This window comes from Aedes albopictus, chromosome 2 (assembly GCF_035046485.1).
Source record: "Aedes albopictus strain Foshan chromosome 2, AalbF5, whole genome shotgun sequence".
In the NCBI taxonomy this organism is placed as follows: domain Eukaryota; kingdom Metazoa; phylum Arthropoda; class Insecta; order Diptera; family Culicidae; genus Aedes; species Aedes albopictus.
This window is the reverse complement of record NC_085137.1, coordinates 42,362,401-42,387,956: the sequence shown is the minus strand read 5'-3', so window position 1 is coordinate 42,387,956 and position 25,556 is coordinate 42,362,401. Positions and strand designations below refer to the sequence as shown.

At 37.4% G+C, this 25,556-nt stretch overlaps 5 protein-coding genes across 5 annotated transcripts; 3 read left to right on the top strand and 2 right to left on the bottom strand.

The window, feature by feature from the left end:
• Positions 1-4,714: 4,714 nt before the first annotated feature.
• Positions 4,715-5,368, top strand: LOC115259293 (adult cuticle protein 1-like). The gene is made up of 2 exons (XM_029859827.2): positions 4,715-4,847; positions 4,911-5,368. The coding sequence occupies exons 1-2, from the start codon at positions 4,743-4,745 to the stop codon at positions 5,274-5,276; spliced, it is 471 nt and encodes a 156-aa protein (XP_029715687.2). The 5' UTR covers positions 4,715-4,742; the 3' UTR covers positions 5,277-5,368.
• Positions 5,369-7,246: 1,878 nt separating this feature from the next.
• LOC109421190 (adult cuticle protein 1-like) lies at positions 7,247-7,911 on the bottom strand. Its single transcript, XM_029871774.2, has 2 exons — positions 7,772-7,911; positions 7,247-7,708 (listed from the first exon to the last, which is right to left on the bottom strand). Exons 1-2 carry the CDS (start codon positions 7,775-7,777, stop codon positions 7,343-7,345), a joined length of 372 nt encoding a protein of 123 aa, XP_029727634.1. The 5' UTR covers positions 7,778-7,911; the 3' UTR covers positions 7,247-7,342.
• Positions 7,912-8,429: 518 nt separating this feature from the next.
• On the top strand, positions 8,430-9,097 carry LOC109432455 (adult cuticle protein 1-like). Its single transcript, XM_019708787.3, has 2 exons — positions 8,430-8,568; positions 8,636-9,097. Exons 1-2 carry the CDS (start codon positions 8,563-8,565, stop codon positions 8,999-9,001), a joined length of 372 nt encoding a protein of 123 aa, XP_019564332.3. The 5' UTR covers positions 8,430-8,562; the 3' UTR covers positions 9,002-9,097.
• A 12,127-nt stretch (positions 9,098-21,224) lies between these two features.
• LOC109421189 (uncharacterized) lies at positions 21,225-21,782 on the bottom strand. The gene is made up of 2 exons (XM_019695683.3): positions 21,679-21,782; positions 21,225-21,615 (listed from the first exon to the last, which is right to left on the bottom strand). Exons 1-2 carry the CDS (start codon positions 21,757-21,759, stop codon positions 21,268-21,270), a joined length of 429 nt encoding a protein of 142 aa, XP_019551228.3. The 5' UTR covers positions 21,760-21,782; the 3' UTR covers positions 21,225-21,267.
• Positions 21,783-22,218: 436 nt separating this feature from the next.
• LOC109421214 (uncharacterized) lies at positions 22,219-22,780 on the top strand. The gene is made up of 2 exons (XM_019695701.3): positions 22,219-22,262; positions 22,339-22,780. Exons 1-2 carry the CDS (start codon positions 22,257-22,259, stop codon positions 22,687-22,689), a joined length of 357 nt encoding a protein of 118 aa, XP_019551246.2. The 5' UTR covers positions 22,219-22,256; the 3' UTR covers positions 22,690-22,780.
• The last annotated feature ends 2,776 nt before the right edge of the window (positions 22,781-25,556 follow it).

Here is a 25,556-nt window from a genome sequence, read left to right as displayed (position 1 = left end):
ACGCTCTGTTTTAAATATCTTCAGAGGTTATAAAATTCCGTTCGCTGGTAAAACTACCTCTTCAATAGATTTAAGTACATACCCAATTGAAAAAAATGCAAATTTTCAACTTTATGTATTTATTTGCGTAATCGTTCTTAAAAGACGCATAAAAAAGAGCTCCTTAAAAAATGGGCTATTTTTATTTTTAAGAATTGCCCTAAACTGCAGAGGGATTTTTTCTTGATAAAAATATTTTCCTATATCATCAGCATTCTGGAAAAGAATATATTTGCGCAAAAATAAGAGAAAAATTGAATACTTTTCCACAGTTTTCGCAATTTATAACTTTAGGAGGTGTCCAAAATTTTAAAAACATGTGTACAATCTTTGAGATAAAAGCCCAAGTTAAATAATTATTTTTTGAAAATCAGAACTGCCATCCTTTATTTAAAAGATTTTTACAGTATCTCCAAAAATAAAGTTATGTTTTTTTTTTCGAACCGATTATTTTTAGGCAATTGTGAACGTTTATAGTTAATTTCCGATACAGTACTTATATTCATGAGAAATATGAAACTCTGCTCCCAAGGATCCTCTCGTGATTCCTTTATAGATCCCTCCAGAGATTTGCCTTGTAGTTCCAACCAAGATTTCTCCCGGGATTCTTCAGGAGTTCTTTCCGTGATTCCTTCAGGAATTCCTCCCAGGATTCCTTGAAGAATTACTCTCGGTATTCATTCAGGTACTCCTCCCGGGACTTCTTTGGGAAGTCTTTCAGGGACTCTTTCGGGAATTTGTTGTAGTATTCAAAAAAAAATCTCGCGAATTTTCTTGAGGAATTCCTTACGACATTGCTACGGGGAATTTTACCAGAACTCCTCAGATGTTTTTCACAAGATGGCTTCAGTGTCTCCTCCAAGATTTTCTTGCAGGGTTTCTTACGATATTCCTCCAGAAGCCGGATGTCCTCCAGGGATTTCTTCCGTTCCAAGGAAGTCTCTCAACATTCCTTCGGAGATTCCTACTAAGACTCCTCCTAGCATTTCTAGGGATCTCAACCGAAATTAATCTACATAAATATTAATAATTCCAACCATCTCAAGAAATTTCTTGTGATTTTCCACCCAAGATTTCTCTAAAAAAACATTCTTACGAGATTCCGTTAGGAATTTCTTCTATAGTATTCCCAAAGAAATCTCTTCGTATCTTCTTTGAAATATTTTGCTTGGAATTACGGAATTCATTAATTTCATTTCCTAGAACTGCTCTTGAGGTTTCTTCCTAGATAACTTCAAAGACGTTAGATTTCTCCCGGAATAACATCATCTTCAGGAATTTGGAGGCTTCCACTAGGATTTCTAAAGGGATTTCTCTCTCAATTTGTGTATTTAATCCTCTCTTAATTATTTCAGGGATTATTCCCGGGATTTCTCTTGGGTTTTATTCCCTGGGGTTCCTATTAAGATTTTCCTGGCATTGCTTCAGGGACTGCCTCTAGAGATTCCTTACTTACCTACCGGTAAGCCAACGTCCTGAGTGTCCTCTGCTGTACGTAGGAGTCGTCTCCATTCTAATTGGTCCATGGCAGTGCCATCTGCGCAGGATCCACTAATCGTCCTCTACTTGATCGACCCACCTAGCTCGCTGCACACCACGTCTTCTTGTACAGGTCGACTCTTAAGAACCATTTTAGCCGGGTTCCCTGTCGACTTTTTCAATGGATTTTACCCGGAACACTTTCAAGGATTCCTTCATGGATTTCCACTGATTCCTACCGGTTTTATTTGTGGAGTTTTTTCGAGTTTGTCTTCCAATATTCCCTGAGGGATTTCTTGAGGAATTACTTCAGAGTTTCTTTTATAGATTTCCGGATGTTTCCGGGTCATTTGGCCGAACGCCATTTGGCCGAATACCGTTTGGCCGAAAAATGAATGATGAACTTAAGTGACCATGACATTGTTTCCCGTCTCAGTTTATCTCAAAAGAACAGCCTATGATTCAAAGAAGGAAAAATCCTTGATAAAATATCAGTAGTTTCAACGCCAACTGATCCATGAATATCAAAACTAGAAAAAATAGCCTATGATTACAAGAAGGAAATATTTCTGATGACCATACTGGCTGTTAGAATGTCAAAAACTTCCTCTGATTTCTTTTGATCATGATTCGGCCAAACGACCCTTTCGGCGAGATGGCATTCGGCCAAATGGCACCTTCCGGATTACTTTTAGGTACACCTCGTCAGCAAGGAATGAAAATGGATTACAATCCATTATCAAAAAAAGTTAAAGCGCTGTTTTCTCAATTTAGTTTTTTTTTTCTTAAAATTGAAGCTGATTCTTCTTCTTCTTTTTGGCGTAACATCCCAACTGGAACAAAGCTCGCTTCTCAGCTTTATCAAGGCTCAATAATTGAGGATCGCATATCTTCCAAAATTAAAAACGACCTTTTATTCAGGCATTTCTTATTTCCTACGGTTTGTTGATTATTTTTGAAGAACAGTGCTTCTTCGGTTTTGCAAAACTTGACAGCTACCTCTGTCAATGACCATTTTACATATCGAGCTCGTCACCCTCAGCGTGACCTTGTTGAATACCCGTGCGTTAACCACATCGGCTCTGCATGATAATAAACCGTAAGGACTGTTCAATTTATAAAACGGACAACTTTACAAGGCTATAAAAAGAAGACGCGTAGTTCAAATTTAACCACCCTTGTTTCGTTGTTCAGTACATCATCTGTCATTATAGTAATGATTTTTGAATCGGATAAAAGTAGTTTTATTTCATAGAAAATCGACCAGATGTTAAATGAGGTGAATTTTACGATTGCTGAAAATTGAAAATATACACAAAATTACTGTTCACATATGGTATATCGTTTTGATTATCAGAAAAGTATGTGCCATGCTGCAGCAGCATGAGTAATAAACATTCTGGCGAAGTTTAAACTCAATTGCAAAATAAGTTGTTGAAATATTAAAGTCTCAAGTGAGATTCGATTTTTTGATTAAAATTTCATTGTAAAGCAAAAAGGGCATGAACAAATTCGATAAATATTTTTTTATACATCCAGTCGAAAGTAGGAATAATGTAGTTTCAAATGCAGAAAACTGCTTCTTAATAGTATTGCTGGTTTGGTTACTGTGTGCCATTACAGGCACAGTAATCAAAACAGTTTCGTTCTTTGAAGGTTCTTCCAAAAAACAATGCAACTTAATGCAAATTTTCCATAACAAGGATGCTGAAAATATAAAATTGTACATCCAATTGTTATTGAATAAGGTATACATTAACATAGAATCAACTTCGTTGAAAATAAACAATAACAAGATTCGCTAGAGTCGAAAATCGGCATCAATGGAGCAAAAAGTATGCATTTTTTACTATGACCATCTTTATAGATTAAATTTTTGATGAAGAATGCAATTAAAAGAAAAATTTTCTTCTGTATCATCCAGAAAGCAGTATTCTACTGCTCTGGACAAATTTTGAGCCGAATCCGTAGTGCTATTGCATCACAGGACTTAAATATATTTTTTTTATAATTTCTTTGTAAACAAAGCAACTTACTGTATCAAGCTAGAGGCTGCTTGGTGCGTTATTACTTTACCTTTAGTAGAATAGTATAAGATTCCAATACATTAAAAATTTCATGAAAATATGCATGTTTAGTATGTGGAAAGTTATGTCGAATTTTGAGAAATGGGTTTTTATTGATGTTTTACGAAAACCGCTTCAGTTAGACAAAAAAGGACATTTTGCCTAATGTTATATTTTTCCTACATTTGAGAATAACTATAGAAAGTTATGCAAAAAACTGATAATGATTTTATTTAAAAATAAAAAAGATATCGCACAAGCAAGTTGTCCGTTTTATAAATTGAACAGTCCTTAGTTGAATGTTTGTTATGAAAGCGAAAGATTATAATTGGCATCTTGACCCTACATATATTGAGTTGTCATTGTCGTCAATCGTGCAAATTATACGATCAACGTGAAACAATTTCGGGCGGGCGGGCGGTTGGTTGACACCCTCACCCATCCAGAAATAAGATTCAAAAAAGAACGCTGCTAAAATGCAAACACTTGACTGTGCGAGCCCACCAGTAAGGAAGTTGAAATTCTTGTTGAGATCATTTTTTTACTGACGATCGGCTTCTGTTATTTCTTTTTCTCTCAATTCGCTCGGTTCACACCACCACTCGGAAAGGCTTTGGGATCTAATATTAAAGTGAACTGAAATACCTAAGCATTGTATTATTGAAACTTTTCAAATCATGCGGAGGAATCAGTTTTCCATGGAAGTGTAGAATTAGCATTTAAGTTAAAATACACGTTAATAAAAATGAAAAAAAAAGTTTTCCATGTTGTAACTTAGAAAAAATGAAAAAAAAACTTCAATAGAATCATGAATCCCATTGCTTGATAAATACCAATCAATTAAAATCTCCTTCATTACCAACTAAAATATGTCCTAGCCCGCATATATTCAACTTGAATCGTTGGTGCTCCAAAGCACGATTCTTAAAAACGTTAATGAATTATCAAATAAGCCGAGAAAGGCACGGCCAACGCTAGGTGAATCGGTCTGATTTTTTTTACTAATTATACATTCACCGTCAACAGAAAGAAGTAAATGGATCAATCTGAAGTTTATGATCCGATACTCACTTTACGCATGGATGATTATAGAACGTACGGGTAACAAGTTCTTGAGCTAGAACTTTTCGCGGACTACCCTTGTTCCACACAGGAACGATGGTGTATAAAAGCTCGCTTCGGCAAATTTCGGGATCATACCACATCAGTCCTTCAATTTATCAGGTTCTATCCCAACCAAAAACAAAGCCAACAATCATGAAGGTAAGTTGCTTGTTATCAATTGATAGTCCAAATCTTTGTTATAAAATTATCAATTTCTTTCAGTGCATCGCAGCTGTAGTCATGATGGCCCTGGCCTTCGCCGCCGCTGAAGCATCCTGGGCTCCGTTGGCCTATTCCGCTTACCACGCCAGTCCGCTAGCCTATACCGTTCCACATGCCACCTACGTTCAGCAGAACTGGGGAGCACCCGTAGCCTACTCCGCTGCCTATGCTCCAGCCCTGAACTATGCCTACCAGTCATCCGTTGTCCCAACAGCCTATGCTTACCAACCGGCCGTGGCCGTCGTCGCCCAGAAGGAAGCTCGCTATCTGGCTGCCAACCGTGGAGCCGTGCATGATGCTCCTCTGCCAGGACATACCGTCTCCCAGCAGTCGCTGAACCTGGAACCGGCTGCCGGAACTCTGTAAAATCTGAGCTGCGACAGATTTTTCTTATGAATGGACGTTGTTTTATCTGATGTTGTATGTGCTTTGAAATGAATGATGAGTTTAATTGCAAATTTTGTGTTTGAATTGACAACTTTAACGGAGTTTCACGAAACTATTCGAAATAAGACTGACAAGAAAAGAGACGTGGAACGAGTCGAAAATCAAAGTTTATCGAGGAGAATCTATAAGTGATCTACTAACTACTAACCTTTTGACATTTTTCCTCTAAAATTCCCTGAGTGGTAACAGGGATACAAGATACTTGTTTGAAACATCTGAAAAAAAAACTTTCGTAAAAAGTACCTAATACGATTTCTTGTCTGACAAAGCATTTGTATGGATCAATTTTATACCATTCTATTATATTCTATTCTAGTGCTTGCACAGCCAGTATTGAAAAACATCCTGGAAATTTCTTCTGATATTTTCTTGTGAGCATTAATATTTGCGGCATGTCAGAGACTTGATAAAATATTAAAATGGCCAGGCCCACTGTGCAGACTAATGGGTTGAGAGAAAATTAAAAAAAAAAATAAGGCAATTAAGTTATCCACTTATGAATAACATGATTGACAAACCTTTTCAATTGAATGAAGGAAGAAACGGGGACAACCGTACCAACCGTTTCGTTTTAGAGGAATGGTGTTTGAACATAGAATCGTTGTGAGTGGTGCTGCTAAGAAAGGTAATGCATACTCCGTTTTACTTAACGTCTCTTCTCCTGGGATGGGACACAGGCGTTTTTCCATGTGTCCTGGCTTCAAAGCCTTGGCTTAAGCGCCATTACTCGCTCTCTGAAACGAGAAAAAAAATATTATGTGCCCTTCCCCAAATGTACAGAAAAATAAGCCCATACTGGAAGCACAATAAAAATATGCCATTCTTTCAAAAAAAAAAAATTTATCATTGTAGAAAATCATATCATAAAATATTAAATCATTTTCTTCCTGAACCAAGGTTGGATCTGGTGATTATCGCAACGAATCACAATTGCAACATGATTTTGTGAGCCAAGCAATGACGTTTGGATAAATGTATGAAATGGTTGTTGAAATATATAATATTGTGCACGCTCTTTAATGCGAGGTAAAACAAAAACAAATAAAACTATGAATGCAATTATTTGAGCATGTTGGTCTTGATATGTTCAAATAAAAGGCCACATCAACATTGCGTAAACAAGCACGTTTCTCTCGACTTAGGGCCTTCTGGGATCCACCCACGCATCTCAGGGAACGTTCAAAAATTACGTCCAACATTTGGGGGAGGGGGGGGTCTAGAAATGTCTGACAGTACGTTAGGTATAGGAAAATAGCGTGACAGAGGGGGGGGGGGGTCTAGAAATCCCAAAAATTGATGAACGTAATATTTGAATCTTTCCTCACCACCATTAACAGAAAGCTTGATGTTTACACTTTCTGTTAGTGGTGGTGAGGTGTGTGGGTGGAGTTCGAAAGGCCTCATATCGATAGAAACATGTTTGTTTTCAAAATGTTGTTGTGGCCTTTTCAATTGTTGGTCTTGATATGATCTATTTGAGGATAAAAAGGGACATTATTACTTAAATTTTGGGATTATTTCTTTTCATTTCAGGAATTTATGATATTAAAATCAATTTAATCAAATACGCTGAAGTTTGATCAATCATAAACCGTATATTAAAGCTCTATTGTTAAAATTTTGAACGAGATCGAATAAGTTTTTTGAAAGTTATAGAACTTTTAGAAAAACTTATGAGATTTATGAACACATTTTTAAAACATTATATCTTAGTATGTACTCGATGAAACTTTTTCAATTTTTTGTGTGTTACAGCTGATACCTAATTTCATATGCAGCTACTTTTGAGGTGTTTTATTCACTACAAAAATATGAAAAATGTACATATGTAGTTGAATAACACCCTGAGAAAACAAAAATTGATGCATAAATGGAAATAAAACTAATAATTCGATTAAAACTCATGAATATTTACATTTATTCGGATCCCGCGTCAACTATCACAAAAATTTTACTTTCACCCTAAATCTGTCGCAGCTCAGATTTTACAGAGTTCCCGCAGCCGGTTCCAGGTTCAGCGATTGCTGGGAGACAGTGTGCCCTGGCAGGGGAGCATCATGGACGGCTCCACGGTTGGCAGCCAGATAGCGAGCTTCCTTCTGGGCGACAACGGCCACGGCCGGTTGGTAAGCGTAGGCGGTCGGGACAACGGATGATTGGTAGGCATAGCTCAGGGCTGGAGCGTAGGCGGCGGAGTACGCCACGGGTGCTCCCCAGTTCTGCTGAACGTAGGTGGCATGTGGAACGGTATAGGCTAGCGGGCTGGCGTGGTAAGCGGAATAGGCCAACGGAGCCCAGGATGCTTCGGAGGCGGCGAAGGCCAGGGCCATCATGACTACAGCTGCGATGCACTGTGAGAAATTGAGGAGGTTATGGTAATGATTTCGGTTGCTTATTGATACCAACCAACTTACCTTCATGATTGTTGGCTTTGATTCTGTCTAGGAAGATCCTGATGCTGCTAAGAACTGATGTGGTATGATTCAGAAACAGAACATACTTGGCTTATATAGTTCGTTCTTTAGAACGGGATTCCATTTGCAAAAAAAAATCTGGATCAAGAACTCATTCTATCTTCAGTTACCATCCACGCGATACGCGCTAATCAGACCATAAACTGTTATTTAATTGATACATTTACTTCAGTCACTACTGAGCAAGCAGGCAGGGAGAGCTACAATAAAGAGAGATCAAGATTGATTGTACAGACTGTTCATTCAACCGGGTAGTCCACTGACATTTTCATTTTAGTACATGGCGTGAAAAAAAAAGCGGAGATTGGGCGTTGCTAAATATCAATTGTGGTTCTTTCTTATGGGTATGTTTCCATTACGCATATGTGTTCGGCTATAGTGATTCCAGTCATAGTATTCAAAATGAGTAAGTGATCCCGAACTTCTAGGTGCAACCGAGTACGACAGGGTTCGTCAAGGAAGTAGACGCGGTTTGTTTAGAGGTGGTAGAAACATTTCGCATCCTTCTGACAATAATGAGCATTGTAATATATGTATCAAATTAATAATCAAATATCGCATGGACGGTTACTATAGATAAAAGTGTTCTTGAACCAGAACTTTTTTGTATGATTCCAATCCTACTTGAATAGAAGGAACTATATAAGCAAAGAATGTTTTGTTTCTGAATCATACCACATCAGTTCTCAGCAGCTTCAGGATCTTCCTAGACAGAATCAAAGCCAACAATCATGAAGGTAAGTTGGTTGTTTGTTATCAATTGATTGCCGAAATCAATATCTTGATCTAACCCATTTCTCACAGTGCATCGCAGCTGTAGTCATGATGGCCCTGGCCTTCGCCGCCACTGAAGCATCCTGGGCTCCGTTGGCTTATTCCGCTTACCACGCCAGCCCGCTAGCCTATACCGTTCCACATGCCACCTACGTTCAGCAGAACTGGGGAGCACCCGTGACCTACTCCGCCGCCTATGCTCCAGCCCTGAGCTATGCCTACCAATCTTCCGTTGTCCCAACCGCCTACGCTTACCAACCGGCCGTGGCCGTTGTCGCCCAGAAGGAAGCTCGCTATCTGGCTGCCAACCGTGGAGCCGTCCATGATGCTCCTCTGCCAGGACACACCGTTTCTCAGCAATCGCTGAACCTGGAACCGGCTGCGGGAACTCTATGAAATCTGAGCTGCGACAGATTCCGGGCGAATGTAAAAATTTTGTGATAATTGCTGTGGTATCGAAAAGAATGTAAATAAATCTGGATTGTAAATGGATTCCATAACTTTTTAACGCAAATGCCGTAGGTTGATGCAGTGTGCATATGTAGGTACCTCATAGAACACTATGATGGCACATACCGTGGACTTAGCACCAAATTTAAGTCCGGAGATGACACACCAACTTCATCAGAAATTTGGATGATGTGATTCGATGTACGCCACGATGGCTCGGTAAAGCCGGGGTGTTCGCACAACACAGATCCCATTGTGATCCACTAGCTTCAGTCCAACAACTCTTATCCCTACCTCTACGTAGTACCGGCTGGACACTACGAGCAACCTTAGGGAAGCTCGGGTAACAAACCCCGGTGGGTACTTTGGTCGTACGCTGACAGGAGAGGGGGGTTTGCTTCTGCAAACCTGAGCGTCTGTTCTCCAGGATGAGTGGCTCACAACAGCGTCTGATCCCCATGTTAGAGGCACTCGAGTGCCACGGATGGACTCTAAGCTTACATAACTGTGTACTATGGTCCTCCGGAAAGTAAGAGGTTGGGATTCGGCCCTACGAGCCAGCCTTGTAAAAAAAACAACATTGCAACGGAAAATCAGCAACGGAATAGTACGAACGAAGATCAACGGCAACGACCCCAGCGTAAAAAAAGGACTTGCAATTAAAAGCTGGGTACGTGGAACTAACGATCTCTAAACTTCATGGAGAGCAATCGTACTCGAAAAAAGTGAGACAAACAAAATCTATTTAGGGGAAATTGTGTATTTTCGCCAGTTTTGTTCTCCTCGTCAAGGGTTTTTTTTTTTTGAACGCTGTTGAACTCAGAGTTGGTCGGCGTTAGGTCAGAGGGGACCAAGTAACAAGATTGATGAAAATGAGATTTTTAAGAAAATTTTCAAGAATTAACTTAGCTACATGTCACTTCTAACCGTTTAGCTTAAGAGCCAGTTCGCGAGAACCGCGACCCCCTTTCCAAAGCAAGTGGAATCGATGTGCTCCGATTGTGCTGAAATTTTCAGGGTATTGTTTTCCATATAAAAGATGATATCTGGCCGATTTTCAGATTTTTCCGTTAGGGGGAAGTGGGGTAAAATAGCCCTCAAAGATTTCATGTCTATTAATAGGTAAAATCACTAAAATCGCAATAACTTTCGCAAAAGTTAACGGATTCAGCTGAAATTTTGCATGGACACTGTATTCCTATGGCACTTCCATTTAAGCCAAGCGTTGGATATTGTTTGATATTTAATTTGAAGAAATAGGTTATTTTCATAATTTTTTTGACGATTTTCAGGGCACCTGTTTACGTACCAACAGAACTAGGATGAAAACCTGAGTACTATGTTCTGAAGGATTACCCAAGAGCTTTCATTTGATATGTGACCCAGATGCGCCAACTTCAAAACTTTCGAAAAAAAATTTTTTTTTCGGGGTATGCATTTTAGCCCATATTTTTAGCTGTCTTAAAAGAAGTGTTATCGCAAATTATGACAACGTTATTCAACATTCAAGGGGTTTTCTTCAATAATAATTCAACAGAAAAATGATGACTAAGAAATGCAATTATTGGATTTTTTTCATTTGGGGAAAGTAGGGTAAAACGGATTAACTCAACCTCCTTTCGAAATAACGTTGCTACGATGTTCTTTGATCGGACTTGAATTTTCAGAGTTCTTTATTCTATTCAAGAATAGATGCTTTATCACATATTATTTTTTTTCCTGAGAGGATAACGGGGTAAAACAATTCTCAGAAAAAAAAATGTTGAAAGTAATCAAAATTTCAAAACCTACAAATGCTTTGGTAAAACTTGGCGAAATTTCACGACATTAGAAGAAATTTCGTAATTTTTATTGCTTATTTAAATGAGCAAGTCTGACAACATTTTGACGTCGAGAAATGTCACACATTAGCACGTGGTGTGTGATTCACCGGATTCTTTCTCGATTTTTCTTTTGACATGCATCTCCGGTTCAATTTTCTCTCTTTTTTTCTCGTGAAAGTTGCAGCAGTGCACAATGGTCCAAGAAAAAGATTTACGAGCAAAGATGCATTCAGCGCCTTCAAATGATTTTTTAGACAAACATGGTCTTCTACAAAGTTGTTCCCAAAAATAAGGCCCTCTTTTTAATGTACATAAAAATTAGGGTGGTCCATACTTTCAAAGAAATTGGAAACAAAACTTTTTTGTTTGCAAGAATAACTGTATACATTCTTCGGGAAAGTTGTAGATCTATCAATTTTGAGCAAGTTTACTGAAGACATTTTTTATGTAGCTTTAAAATTGACCGATCTAGAGATATTTTTCTGAATAAGCTTAGGGTGGTTCAAGAAAAATCGGTTTTTTGGGCGTTAACTGTTTCAGATTCGATTTTTCATCAAAGTCACCCAAGAAACACTTGTAGAACATAGTTCTTTGGAAAGGTGTTATGACGGGTTGGTGCAATCATAAAAATTATCTTTTGCCCACATTCAGAAGAAGAAACGTTGTTATAAAACATATCAAAAAATTAGATTGCTCAAAATTGATAGATCTACAACTTTCCCGAAGAATGTATACATTTATTCTTGCAAATAAAAATGTTTGGTTCCCAATTTCTTTGAAAGTATGGACCACCCTAATTTTTATGTACATTAAAAAGAGGGCCTTATTTTTGGGAACAATTTTGTAGAAGACCATATTTGTCTGAAAAATCATTTGAAGGCGCTGAATGCATCTTTCCTCGTAAATCATTTTCTTGGACCATTGTGCACTGCTGCAACTTTCACGAGAAAAAAGAGAGAAAATTGAACCGGAGATGCATGTCAAAAGAAAAATCGAGAAAGAATCCGGTGAATCACACAACACGTGCTAATCTGTGACATTTCTCGACGTCAAAATGTTGTCAGACTTGCTCATTTGAATAAGCAATAAAAATTACGAAATTTCTTCTAATGTTGTGAAATTTCACAAAGTTTTACCAAAGCATTTGTAAATTTTGAAATTTTGATTATTTTCAACATTTTTTTTCTGAGAATTGTTTTTCCCCGTTATCCTCCGAAGAAAAAAAAATTGATAAAGCATCTATTCTTGAGTAGAATAAAGAACTCTGAAAATTCGAGTCCGATCAGAGAACATCGTAGCAACGTTATTTCGAAAGGAGGTTGAGTTAGTCCGTTTTACCTTATTTTCCCCAAATGAAAAAAAAAAAACCAATAATTGCATTTCTTAGTCATCATTTTTCTGTTGAATTATTATTGAAGAAAACCCCTTGAAAGTTGAATAACGTTGTCATAATTTGCGATAACACTTCTTTTTAGACAGCTAAAAATATGGGGTAAAATGCACACCCCGAAAAAAAATTTTTTTTTCGAAAGTTTTGAAGTTGGCGCATCTGGGTCACATATGAAATGAAAGCTCTTGGGTAATCCTTCAGAACATAGTACTCAGGTTTTCATCCTAGTTCTGTTGGTACGTAAACAGGTGCCCTGAAAATCGTCAAAAAAATTATGAAAATAACCTATTTCTTCAAATTAAATATCAAAGAATATCCAACGCTTGGCTTAAATGGAAGTGCCATAGGAATCCAGTGTCCATGCAAAATTTCAGCTGAATCCGGTAGCTTTTGCGGAAGTTATTGCAATTTTGGTGATTTTACCTATTTTTGAACATGAAATCTTTGAGAGCTATTTTACCCCACTTCCCCCTAACGGAAAAATCTGAAAATCGGCCAGATATCATCTTTTATATGGAAAACAATACCCTGAAAATTTCAGCTCAATCGGAGCACATCGATACAAGAAGGGGTTGCGGCTCTCGCGAACTGGCTCTTAATGTTATATAATTTTGTTAATGTGTGGCTTCGTGGTGGTGCGGCTAAGGTCACCAAGCCTTTAGTCGCATCGTGCTAAGGAGCGCGGGTTCGATTCCCGCCGCAGCTGTCAGGAAAAGTTTTCGGCTGTGCCACTGGGCGTTGCATGCTAGTCCGTTGTCTAGTGTCGTGCTTCCTTCAAAGAGCAAATAGCTCACTGGAAACATTAAACGTGTCTGTGTCTTTCTACAGTTAAGCAGAGTTGTAGAACAATTTCATTTTGATTGATCTGAGAAAATCGATAATTGTGTGCAGTCAGAGTGGACTAAGTGTTTGATGTAAAGAGAATTGAAGAAATGTATTTTGATTGAAATCCAGATATAAAAAAAATCATCATCAAAATGAAATATGTTTCCGTATCGGATGACTCCTCAACGCATTTTCTTATGATTATGGAACATGTTAACACGTGAAAATACATTTTATTCTGTTAACTATCGTATTTTACAGATCATCGTGTTGTAGTATATTGCGGCATTTTGCGTGCTGACAGAGTGGACCATCTTGCTCTGAGAAAAACAAGTTGAAATTACCTATTCTTTGTTATCCTATCTGTATTAAGATATGTTTGTTTATAAGCTGCTGGGCATCCTATTAAAATGTACCATTACCCGTTTGACGGAGAAGTTTATTTCACCAATAACTTAAGAAATGTACTTGGCTCACTCTGTCTGAACGAATATTCGAAAAACGTCAGTCCTCTGATTAAATTATTATGAACTGTGTAACAATAATATTTCAAAAACGTACCGAACTATGAAAATACGTTCAAAGTTTGTTAGCTGTTAGATGTTGAAGTCAAGAATTCTTAAATAGGTCATTGATTGATTACGTAATAATAGTATACTATTCATGTGATATTGAACTGTTGTACTTGGTCCACTCTGACTGAACATAAAAATTGAAGATGATAATCTTTAGTGTAATAACAGAAATATTAAATTTCAAACTTCCTGCTCACATTATACTACACTGCCCCCACTCGCATAACTGTCTCATATGAATAGGAATCCCAGCAAAGATGGGACTGTTATGCGTGTGGGGGCAGTACACACCTGTTTACTATTGTCCTGCTTGTTATGAAAACTTGAGTATATATTGTAGTTGGTTGTAGGTTTTCCAAAAATCGTTCAGTCAGAGTGGACCAAGTACAACCAATTACTTAGCCATTTCTCGGTTTCAAGCTTTATTTTACATTTTTTCGCAATCAATACCGAGCGATGCTTTGATGAATAGTTATTGAGATTTATGGAAAAAAATAAAGAGCATTTGTTGAAAAATTCAAAATTTGCAGAGTTGGAAACTTTAAAGTCGTTTTCCTCTAAATTAAGAAAAAGACACATAGAGTGCTATCGGCTGAAAATTCTTTATAACCGGGGGGAAGTTTTTCGGCTTCGCAGTCATCACAGACACATGGTCGACCAAGTTTCAGGAAATATGGTCGACAAATACCCCCCATGACGAAGAGAACAAACCTGCCGATAATACCCATTTTTACCCTATGGGGCTGTCCATAAACGTGGTCATTTTTTTGGGACTTTTCAACCCCCCCCCCCCCTTTTTTAAACAATTCTAACAAAAGAAAACTTTTTTTCAAATTTTGGGCATTTTTTCAACATTTTAAAATCAGTGTGCACTATTTTGATTGAAGAACTGGCAACACTGCCCCAATTTTCATAAAACTTTGACAATGTTGTGTTAGGGTAAGTGTACCAGTTATCGCCACAGTGGATCCCTATTTGGCCATGGTGAAAATTTAGAAGGTTTCAATTTTTGACCTATTTTAAAACTTTCAGTAGCAAGAATTTAAATGTATCTCGTCATTTAAACTCTTGAAATGATGCAAAATAGGGTATATGTACCATTCTTTGGCCTAATTTGCAAGCCGCCTTGACAATTTTGACTATAACTCATGAATTAATATCACTAGAAATAATATGTCGACCATATTCTACACTCTAGGCAATGCATGTTTCATCAATTGGAAGTAACCCGATCAGAAAGGCATAACAAAATTATAACCGATTGAGTTATTTATTTCAAAAAATTTTCATAACAGAATGAGTTATAAAATTCGCCGGTTAGGTGTTAAAATAACAAAAATTATAACAAAAATTGCTCTAGCCATAACATAATTATAACAGGTCTTGATACAATTTTAACAAATTTATAACAACGTGAGATATAATAAATCTTGGAATGATCGAAAAATTATAACACATGTTGTTATAAATTAGATATAAATATATTGGGTAAAAATTGAGTTGGGTAAATTTTAACTCATTTTTTGGTTAATTTTTATTAAGAGTGTTATTTATTTTTAGCGAAAAGTTTTTTGTATAAAAAACTTGCCCCACTTAGTATGTAAAAAACCCACACCCAGACGGGAATCGAACCAAGGACGCCAGCCTTCAACTACAATCCGGCGCCTTTATCCATGAGGCCATTGCAGCACTTGAAGTGAGGGGAGGTTTAAGATCAAGTGGTTCTTCGTTTTGGTGGCTGGTCTATAAATAGACTCGTTTGTCCAACGCACAGGCGAGGGAAACTATGACGTCACATAAAAATATTCTTGATACAATTGATCGCAATTACGTCATCTTAGGATATAATAACAAAAGTGGATATAATTTAGTTACAATTGTAACTCAAGAATGTGCTCTGCATTTTAGCATGTTTTGTCTCGTGATTCAGACCAGAAATAAATGTCGTATCTTCTTTAAAGTGGTAAAGATAGTCAATGGCTCTCAGACATTGAAAAGAGTGGTACAGTAATGTTCCGATTTTATCACCCCCTTTCCATAAATGTTTTCAAACACTGTAAAAATCTATATGCGTTTTCAATATTTTGAACGTTGGAAAGCACGCATACAAACTTCATCCTGAAGAAGAGGGAGGAGATTTTCCCTAAAATGTAACAGGGCATTAATAAAAAATGAAGGTCTGACGCGTGGAGGGGGTGATAAAGTCGGAACATAACTGTATACAATTTCACCTTTTCTTGGCGCTAGCGAGATAATTATCTAATGTTTCTCACCATAAAGGAAGTTCCTGCCTAGCAAAGTTATGCAGTAGTCTTGTGATTGGAAATTACATCACTTCGTGGCGTTAGTATGCATTCCTGGAGATTGTCAGATTTAGGTGGCTTGTGAAATAAAAAAATAAGTGTTTAAAGCCCAATTTAAACATTATATGGTACAAGAATTGACATACTAAAGCAACTTTGTGAATTTTGCTTTGCCTCGTGATCTCATATAATGTTTTTATTTTCAGCAAAAATACTCACAACAAGCAATTTCCTCAAGTATTCCAAGCTACTAGGTACTTCACTAAATACTAAGTATTCCAACTTCGAACTTCGGTATTTGCCTTGGCATTTGCTCAATATGCATGACGATGTCCATCAACATATCGATAATATTCTGCTATTGATTGGTTTTTCAAAAGCTTTTAACAGGGTTTCTCATTTTGAACTGCTGCAGAGATTATCACATCTATTTGATTTCCGTTGAGATTCTGTGTCACTGAGTAAATCCTATTTGAATAACCGCTTTCAAATAGAGGAAGTTAAAGCAAATCATTCTAGCCCGATCGGTATTCCATCGGGAGTGCTACAAGGATCGGTTTCAGAACCATTGCTGTTAGCCTTATGTGCCAACGGCCTTCCATCATCTTTGAAAGTATGTAATATCTATATTAGCTCAAAAAATCGTTTTTGCTCCACACCGCTTACTGGGGGAACAGGGTCGTTGAAATATGATGAAATTGGAGTCACGTAAAAATCACCAGTTCTCTCTCTCTCTTCTTGGCGTAACGTCCTCATTGGGACAAAGCCTGCTTCTCAGCTTAGTGTTCAATGAGCACTTCCACAGTTATTAACTGAGAGCTTCCTCTGCCAATGACCATTTTGCATGCGTATATCGTGTGGCAGGCACGAAGATACTCTATGCCCAAGGAAGTCAAGGAAATTTCCTTTACGAAAAGATCCTGGACCGACCGGGAATCGAACCCGTCACCCTCAGCATGGTCATGCTGAATACCCGTGCGTTTACCGCCTCGGCTATATGGGCCCTACAAAAAAAATCACCAGTTGCGACGCCCTGATTGAACTATTTGATGGGCATCACTGCAATTAGCAGTGAAACATAGTAGCCATGATTTCTGTGTTCTATCTTTGGACCCATATACAGCAGCAATGTTGCCTGCTGGGAAGCTGGAGGATCACTGTTAAAGTTTCTCCAGTTCGATGAAAATCGATAACTAATTAATTAGCCGTCCGATTTCAAAGCGGTCTTCGGCAAAGTTGTAGCTAATAAAGTTGCCTATGAGTATCAGGGTTCAATTAATCATCTTAGACAGTTGGGAAAATGTTACGGTCGATTGAATGAAAAACGTCGTTTTCCCGTAGTAATTCCCATATAAACTTTGAAGGGCTTGTGCAGTCTCAATTTTCAACCAAATTAGCTCAAATTTTGGGAGGAGACATAGATTCTGGTTACAAATCGAATAAGCGGTGTGGAGCAAAAACGATTTTTTGAACCACGCTAATCTACATGTTTGCAGATGATCAGCAGCTGTATTTCTACTGAATTATTATGAACGTTAATTGTATGGCATATATTTAAGTCATGTTATTTTACAACGAACATTCACGATAAAATAATAGCATGAAACCAGCTCACCCATTTATGCGAATATGGCTCTGCTGCTGCCGAACCACAGCACACTACTCTATCAAAGTTTCTAATGGTAAACGATTGCAAAAAATATTACATCAGTTTGATTTCAGTAGAGATTTTGTATCATTGCTTTAATCCTATTTGAATACCGCTCTCAAATTGTAAGTGGATGTTAAACGAAATCATTCAAACATGATCAGTGGAAGATTGTGACACTTAAAACTTATTACAGGAATGTTGACAGTTTCGATGAAAATCATCCTTTTCAAATCCCTTTTGATGCCTCACTTATCATATGGATTGGGATTAATATTAAACGCTTCTGTAGCTGCATATAATTGTTTGAGATGTGTCTAGATACTCTAGTACTACTAGTAGCACTCGTGTCCTGAATAAAGGTAGCCAATATCAGTGGAGCACGCTTAATTTTTTTAGCACTAATATATGTGTAACCCTAATAGACCAAATCCGTGGCGCTCAACGAGTGACTAAGACTTACATAGATCGAAAATCAGCTCGTGCAACCACTTACGCGAATATTTTGCAATAATTTCGGCATGGGAACCACGTTTGGTTTACAAATCACCTTGGAATACCAAAACATGTTGGTATTTGACAAAAATTGACGACAAACATGCCTAAAGGTCCAATCTGCAAAAGAGAGGCTCTCTTTGTTCTGATTCTCATTAAATTATCACGATGTCACATTTTTACAATTTGTTATGTGTAGATCAAAAAAGGGTTGCTTTATCTACCTTCTGACATGAGAAAAATCCAAATTCATAAATACAAGTACGTTGTAATCAAAATAGAGGAGACTTAAAGAGTCTCTCATCTGCAGATAACCCCTATAGGCATGTTTGTCGTCAAATGGGAGCGTACGAGTAATTTTGAAATTTGTGTAAATGTTAATCGTTCAATGAATGCCATGCAAAAGTGTAAACATTGGTTCTCCGTGAGGAGTAGTGGCTGGCCCATATAGCCACAGCTGTAAGGGCGTGGGTAGGGTATCCAGCAAGACCACGCTGGGTGTGAAGAGTTAGATTTCCGGTGGGTCCAGGAACTTTGCATAAAGGAAATTTTCTTGCCTTCCTTGGGCATAGAGTATCTTCGTGCTTGCTGCACGATGCACACATGCAAAATGGTCATTGGCAGCGGCAGCTCTCAGTTAATAACTTAAGCTGAGAAGCTGGATTTGACCCAGTGGGGACGTTACGTCAAGACGAAGAATTAGTATGGGAGTGAAGAGTATGGCTGTACACCACAGAGCGGCGAAATTGCGCACCAAACACCACCTGTAACATATTCATTTGATATACACTTCATTTTCAAAACTATAACTGAGTTTGTTATAATGTTGATATAAAGATGATCAACATGAATTTATTTTGATTATAACTGATCTTGTTATAATTCTGATATAATTATATCAGGTTTTCAGATCAATTCTGTCAAATATATCTAAATATAACAAACGTTGATATATATATCAACCGTTGATATAATTTTGTTACATTTTTGTTATGCCTTTCTGATCGGGAAAGTAACGTAAATATTCAAGAATTTACTTAATTAAGTTGAAAAGATTCGATGCGATGGTATGCAACGTTGGTCTATGGTACAAAAATTGGCCCATTAGTGGATACAACGTTGGCATATTGCTATTCATGCACTAGAACCACTAATTATTTCATTTTTTCAATATTTCTGCTGAAGTATTATCTCTGTTTGTTCACCAATCTTACTTTTAAATTACATTTTCTGAGCCAAATTTTCAAAAAACTATAAATAAATCACTTTAACTAAAGTTCTTTCTTAATTTAGTAACGTAAACAACGCAACCCTATTATTGTGTTATATTTTTACAGTCACCGCACACAAAATCTTTCTTCCAGTTCGTTCTTTCTGGTTCTTACGCAAGAAATGTTGTTGACGTCTTTTTATCGCTGTTTTTGACGTCACTTTACTGATGAGCCAAGATTTGGGTACATAGTGAAAAAAATGTCCTCAATATTCGGCCCACATTCAATTTGTGAAATAGTTATTATTCGTTGAAAACAAATATACAAGTTCAAAATAGTGTCTTTGACCATCGCATCAAATGTTCAGTTATTGAAAAGTCAATTCGAAATGTTCCAGAATCATGCCATTGATGATCATGTGTATAGACTACCCACTAAGCCGAGGAATCATGGCGTCTACAAAAGCTAAACAAAGTGACATTTTTATTAAATTTAATGTTCCAAAGTGCTAAAATTGAAACGAAATGTTACAGTTGTTTGGCCGATAGCTTTTCCGATATCCAGTTATGCGTGTTTGATTGAGTTTTTGGTTTACATTGAGATAGGCCGAACGAGGGGACTATGCCAACGAAGCATCCCGATACCCTATTACACAGATAAAAATAATGAGATTTACACGTCATGTAAACTTCATTTTAGTCATGTAAACTTAGTGTTATGATGGTTTACATGACATATCGTGTAAATTTGTATTATATGTCATGTAAAAACTCAGAGTCATGCTGAATTACATGACATATAATGGAAGTTTACATGATACAGTATGCGGCAGGAAAAAATGCGAAAGAGTTTTTCAACTTCAAACCTCATTTTCGTCCATTTGACATTAACCAATCTATGTTTCAACGTTCCATGATCTATAATAGGCTAGTTTTCTGAAAAGTTAATTAAAAAATTTCCCATTTTGGTCACTAACCTTTACAGGGCGGCGCCTGAAGATGAAGACAACCGGAATTTTCAAACCGCAGAAAATCGCACAGGTCGCTAAATTTCGCATCTGATAAAACAACATTTTTGATTTTCTCTACAATATCATCAAATATATGTACTCATTTCATCTGCTATGTGAAACTACGGCTATTTGAAACTATGGCTCTGGATCAGTGTGGTCTGGTTGTTCATCGAATTTGAGCTAATATTGTTACTGTTATAGTCATTTTGTTCAATGACCATTGGGCGCGCAGTTTATTGATATCCGCTAATTAGGCCTACATTATCACATGTTAAACATCAAATGTGTTCATTTTTATTTTTCAGTGCTAGAATATAGACATTGACTGATACACTGTCATGAAAAAATAGTCATATATATCCCATAGCGTGTAATAGTGCCTTGAACTTTTCGCATTTTTTCCTGCCGCACCCTGTATTTTATGACATTTACATGATATGTCATGTAAACTTCTATGATATCCCACGCTCCAATTATGTGCATCATATGTCACAGAATTTTACACTCTTTCTTCGATCTGTGTATATCTCAAATATTATCTCAAATTACCACGATGGGCGAACCAGATGCAGCGTGCCCTGGCGAGCCTTGGGCGCGTCAGAGTATGAAAAGCGGCAGCAACAAAGCGAGAATTGTGGCGTACTATTGATAATTATGCCTTAACTTAAATGTAATGTTTAGGCAAATGAATGTATGTATGTATGTATGTATGTGTTAAAAATGATTAGTGATAAAAATGAACAAAATAAATAATGCAGTAAATTGATTCAGATATTTCTCGACTGCTGGAATAACTGCCTTCTAAACGAAGAATAATTGTTCAATGAATAATGGTTTTTGGATGCTTCACATCAAAATCAAAATGAAATGTTACTAAAGTATGAATTTGCAATAGTATTGTTTTATTCTCGATCCATCATAGAAACCTTACTACCAGTACTTGTTGTATCCCAGACCGTATCCATGACCGTATCCGTATCCACCATAGTTCCACAGACCATTGTCGACCACCTTGGTAACAACCGGAGCAGAGTATCCCCAGCTCTTTCCGTAGACCGGCCAGCTTCCATACACATTCGGGTAGACAGCATACTTTCCGTAGGCGACTTCTGGAAGCACAGCGACTTTACTGCCGCCGTACAATCCACCGTAGGCTGGCCAAACTGTGCTGGTCTTCACGGGCCATGGGTTGGCATAGGCCACAACATCTTGAGCATACGGAGCGGGAGATGCTTCGGCGCTGATGGCCAGAATCATGGCAATGACAGAGATGATGAGCTGTAAGCATTTCAATTTTTGAAGATTAGTTAAACTGAAATGGATCAAATGGTGAAGAATTACCTTCATTGTATCACTCAAATTTTGTTTCAATAGATCACTGAAAACACTACAAGCTGACTGATGAACTACAGACGTCTTCATTCCAATTTATAGTAATGTGTCATTACGATATATCAAATAATTGCATCACTTTTGTATCTTCAAAACATTTTTAGAATTGAAGGTTTATTGAAACAAAGTGAATAAATAAGTTGATATGATGGTTTACCCACTATTTCGGGAATTCGTTCTTTTTTTTTATTCTTAAAACGACCTTCTGAATCGGCGAGTAGACTCAAAATCGCAGAGCGTGACCAACAAGCAGCGCTCGATAATTTTCGCGTTTTTCTTGTTTCAATGTGTTTCACCCGACTGCGCTTGAAAACGAAATGAACGTCGAAGAAACTGAATACATAGGACAAAATAAAAATTGTTGAGCTTCCTGGCAAATCTTCTTCATCATTTCTATTTCGTTTACTATCTCTTACTGATTTTGAAAGAAACTCAAAACAGTATAAAACAATGAGGTTTCACATTTCAAAGGTATTCGAATCCAAGTGTTATCGAAGCTCACTACAAATTTAAAAAAAAGCGTTACAATGAAGGTAAGCTCTTGAAAGATTCTCCCAAAACAGATTTCCATCAAAACATTACGATAATAATTAACACAACAATTTCTAGCTCTCTATTGCCATCGTTGCCCTGGTCCTGGCCATCAGCGCCACCGAAGCATCTCCCGCCCCATATACACAAGATGTTGTGGCCTATGCCAACCCATGGCCCGTGAAGACCAGCACGGTTTGGCCAGCCTACGGTGGATTGTATGGCGGCGCTAAGGTTGCTGTGGTTCCAGAAGTCGGCTACGGAAAATACGCTGCCTACCCGAACGTGTATGGAAGCTGGCCAGTCTACGGAAAGAGCTGGGGATACTCTGCCCCGGTGGTAACCAAGGTGGTTGACAACGGTCTGTGGAACTACGGTGGATATGGATATGGCAATGGATACGGTCTAGGATATAACAAGTACTGGTAGAAGAAGGGCAGGATCTTAACAATGAATTGGAAATGAAATACCACGGTGGCAAAATAAGGCTAAACTATAATATGAAGTAAAACGTTTCTTCCATGAGATATCATTGAGTATCATTTTTATTTGAAAAACTATCACTCTTTTTTATTTTCGGATGCAGCATTTCTCAGAGTTTTAAATACGTAGCAGTTTATGAACTTTCAGAGGGCTTCAGTGGGCTTGCGAGTGATTTCAAGGCATCATTGGGAGTTTCAGGTGTCCTTCAGGGTTTCAAGATTTCAGCTGGGTTACCCCAGATCAAAGGGATTCATTTTAGGAAGTTCAGGCCCATAGGCGATTCTAGGAGTTACAAAGAGATAAAAGGCAGAACGGCTTCAAGGGGCTTCAGAGCACTTCAGCGGACGTCAGGGGGATTGAGTGGGCATCAGTACAGCGTTACCCGAGCAGGAATGAATAACTGAGACATAATTGGAGCATACCAAAGCCGGGTATCATACCAAGACAAGGTATTAGTCGGTTATCCAGATATTGAAAATAACTTGTTTTGGTATTTTGTAGGTATTGATGAAATACCTCAACGAGTTATTGGTTTGGTGCTGAGGACTTTTTGAGGTATTATTCAATTATGAAAAAATCGCTATTTGTATGAAGAAATCTCCGATTATTATTTAGGTATTATCATACCAGATGTCATTATTCATGCGTTATGAACAGAATATACACCAGTTATTATTTTAGGTATTTTACCTCTTATGCAGGGCTTCTTAATACCTCATTCAGGTTGTAGGTATTCGGTTTTCCATACCTGAGTTAGGTATTCTTCAGCTATTTTCTCCTGCTCGGGTAGAGTATTCAGAAGGCATCAAATAGCTTCAAAGAGTTCGTGGACAGAGTTTTTATGAAGCTTGAGAGTGGTCATATGGCGCTGTAGAAACTTCAGTGGGTATAGGAGAAGATCCAAGGAATTTTACGCAGAGTGGTCACAGGGAGGCTTCAGAGGAGTTTTAAAGCGTTTCTGGAGGTTTAATGGTGTTTCAGCTTTAGGAGTTGAAGGTGTTTCAGGAGGTTCCACTAGGGGCTACAAGGGATGTCAGAGATATTCGAATTCACGCTTGTAGATTCGATTACTCATACCCAATGGAGTTTTTGGAGACACTGCCTAAATAGTCACCAAACACCTCAGTTAAAATATGTCAATATCAGAGAACCAGAGAATGATGGTCTCACTTGCCCTCTATACAAGAAAGAGCATGGACTGGAGCGCGCGAATTATATGAGAATAACACAAATTTCGTGAGTACAAATTGCAGACCCATCATCTGTTTATTGATTTTAAGACGACGTACGATTCAGCAAAGAGAAACGAGCTATGATAGATTATGTTTATGCTCATATATGCAGAAAAAGTAGGTTACCTTTGTAAGATTTTAATTTTTTTGCGCCCTCACACGTGCGAAAAAAAACTATGTGACGTTGGAGTTTCTTCAAGGAATTTCTCCAGAAATTGCTAGTTATTAAATAAATATTTTTTGGAGTCTTTCAGAAATTTGTTCAGATATTTATTCTACGATATCTCCACAAATTCGTCCTGAAATTTCCTCTACAGGCTCTTAAAAAAAATCTATCTATGTTTTATTCGGAAATTTCTCCAGGGATTTCTTTAATTTCTCATATCTTCATAAATTCTTCCAGCGATTCTTCAGCAAATCTTTTAGGGAACTTTAAAAAAAAAATACCATGAATGCCATCGAAGGTTCTCTGAGAAATCCTTCAGAAATTCTTCCAGAAAATTTTCAGTTTCTTTTAAAATGTTTCTCAACGTTTCCTAGAGATTACCCCAGAAACTAATTTGGTTTAATTTTTGATGAAACCTTCTCTGGACTCCTTCCGATGTTGCTCCATACAACTCTTTAGAAAACCTCTAGAAATTCTTTTCAGAAAGCCTTCAACGAATTTCTTTTGAAATTTCTTCGGGGCATCTGCCATGAATCGCTTTATAACTTCCTGTAGAATTTACTCCGAAATTTTCGTTAGATGATCCTGAAATTCATCTAAAAAGCTTCTAGAGTGTTTTCTTTTAAAAAAATCCTCCTTGGAGTCCGTATGAGAATTTCTTCCAGGAAATCATCCACGAATTCCTTCAGAAATGCACTCAGCGATACTTTGAGAAAAACAAATATTCCTCCGGAATTTCCTTTTTTTTTTGAAAAACTTCCACAGAAACTTTTACAAAGATTACTGTAGAAATTCTTCCAGGGATCCGGTTGTAAATTTCCTTTCAGATTCCCTCAAAAATTCCTTATGAGATTCATCCATAAATTAGTCCAGAGAAAACTACTGCTGGTTTCTATCAAAATTAATTCTTAGATCCTTCAGAGTTTACTCCAGAGATTCAGTCCTAAAATCTACCAATGTTTCTTACAAAAACATCCTCGGCTATTTATTTTTTTCTAATTTTCTTAGAGACGAACTAGCCAAGGGCTGAAAGTCTCTTAAATAAAGACAAATTAATCAATCAATTCAAGCCTAACTTTACAAAACACCGTATGTAACAATCGCATTGATCAGAGAAAATCGCCTCCAAAATTTTGAATTTTTCAAAAAAATCGTAATTAGTGTTTTTATCCCTAGATAGCTTCAGACCGATTAATTTTATGATATAAAACTCAAATGAGGGATCTGATATTAATTTTCGGAAGATTTTTGTTTAAATAGGTAAAAATGTTAGATAGGGAATTTTCTCTTTCTTTTGGTACATACGGTATTTGTGGATACGTTGTTGACTCTGAAGATGGTATTGAAATCCACATCAGCGTTGTGTTCTAAGCAATTGAATTACACTCACATGCATCATACACTAGGTAGGAATA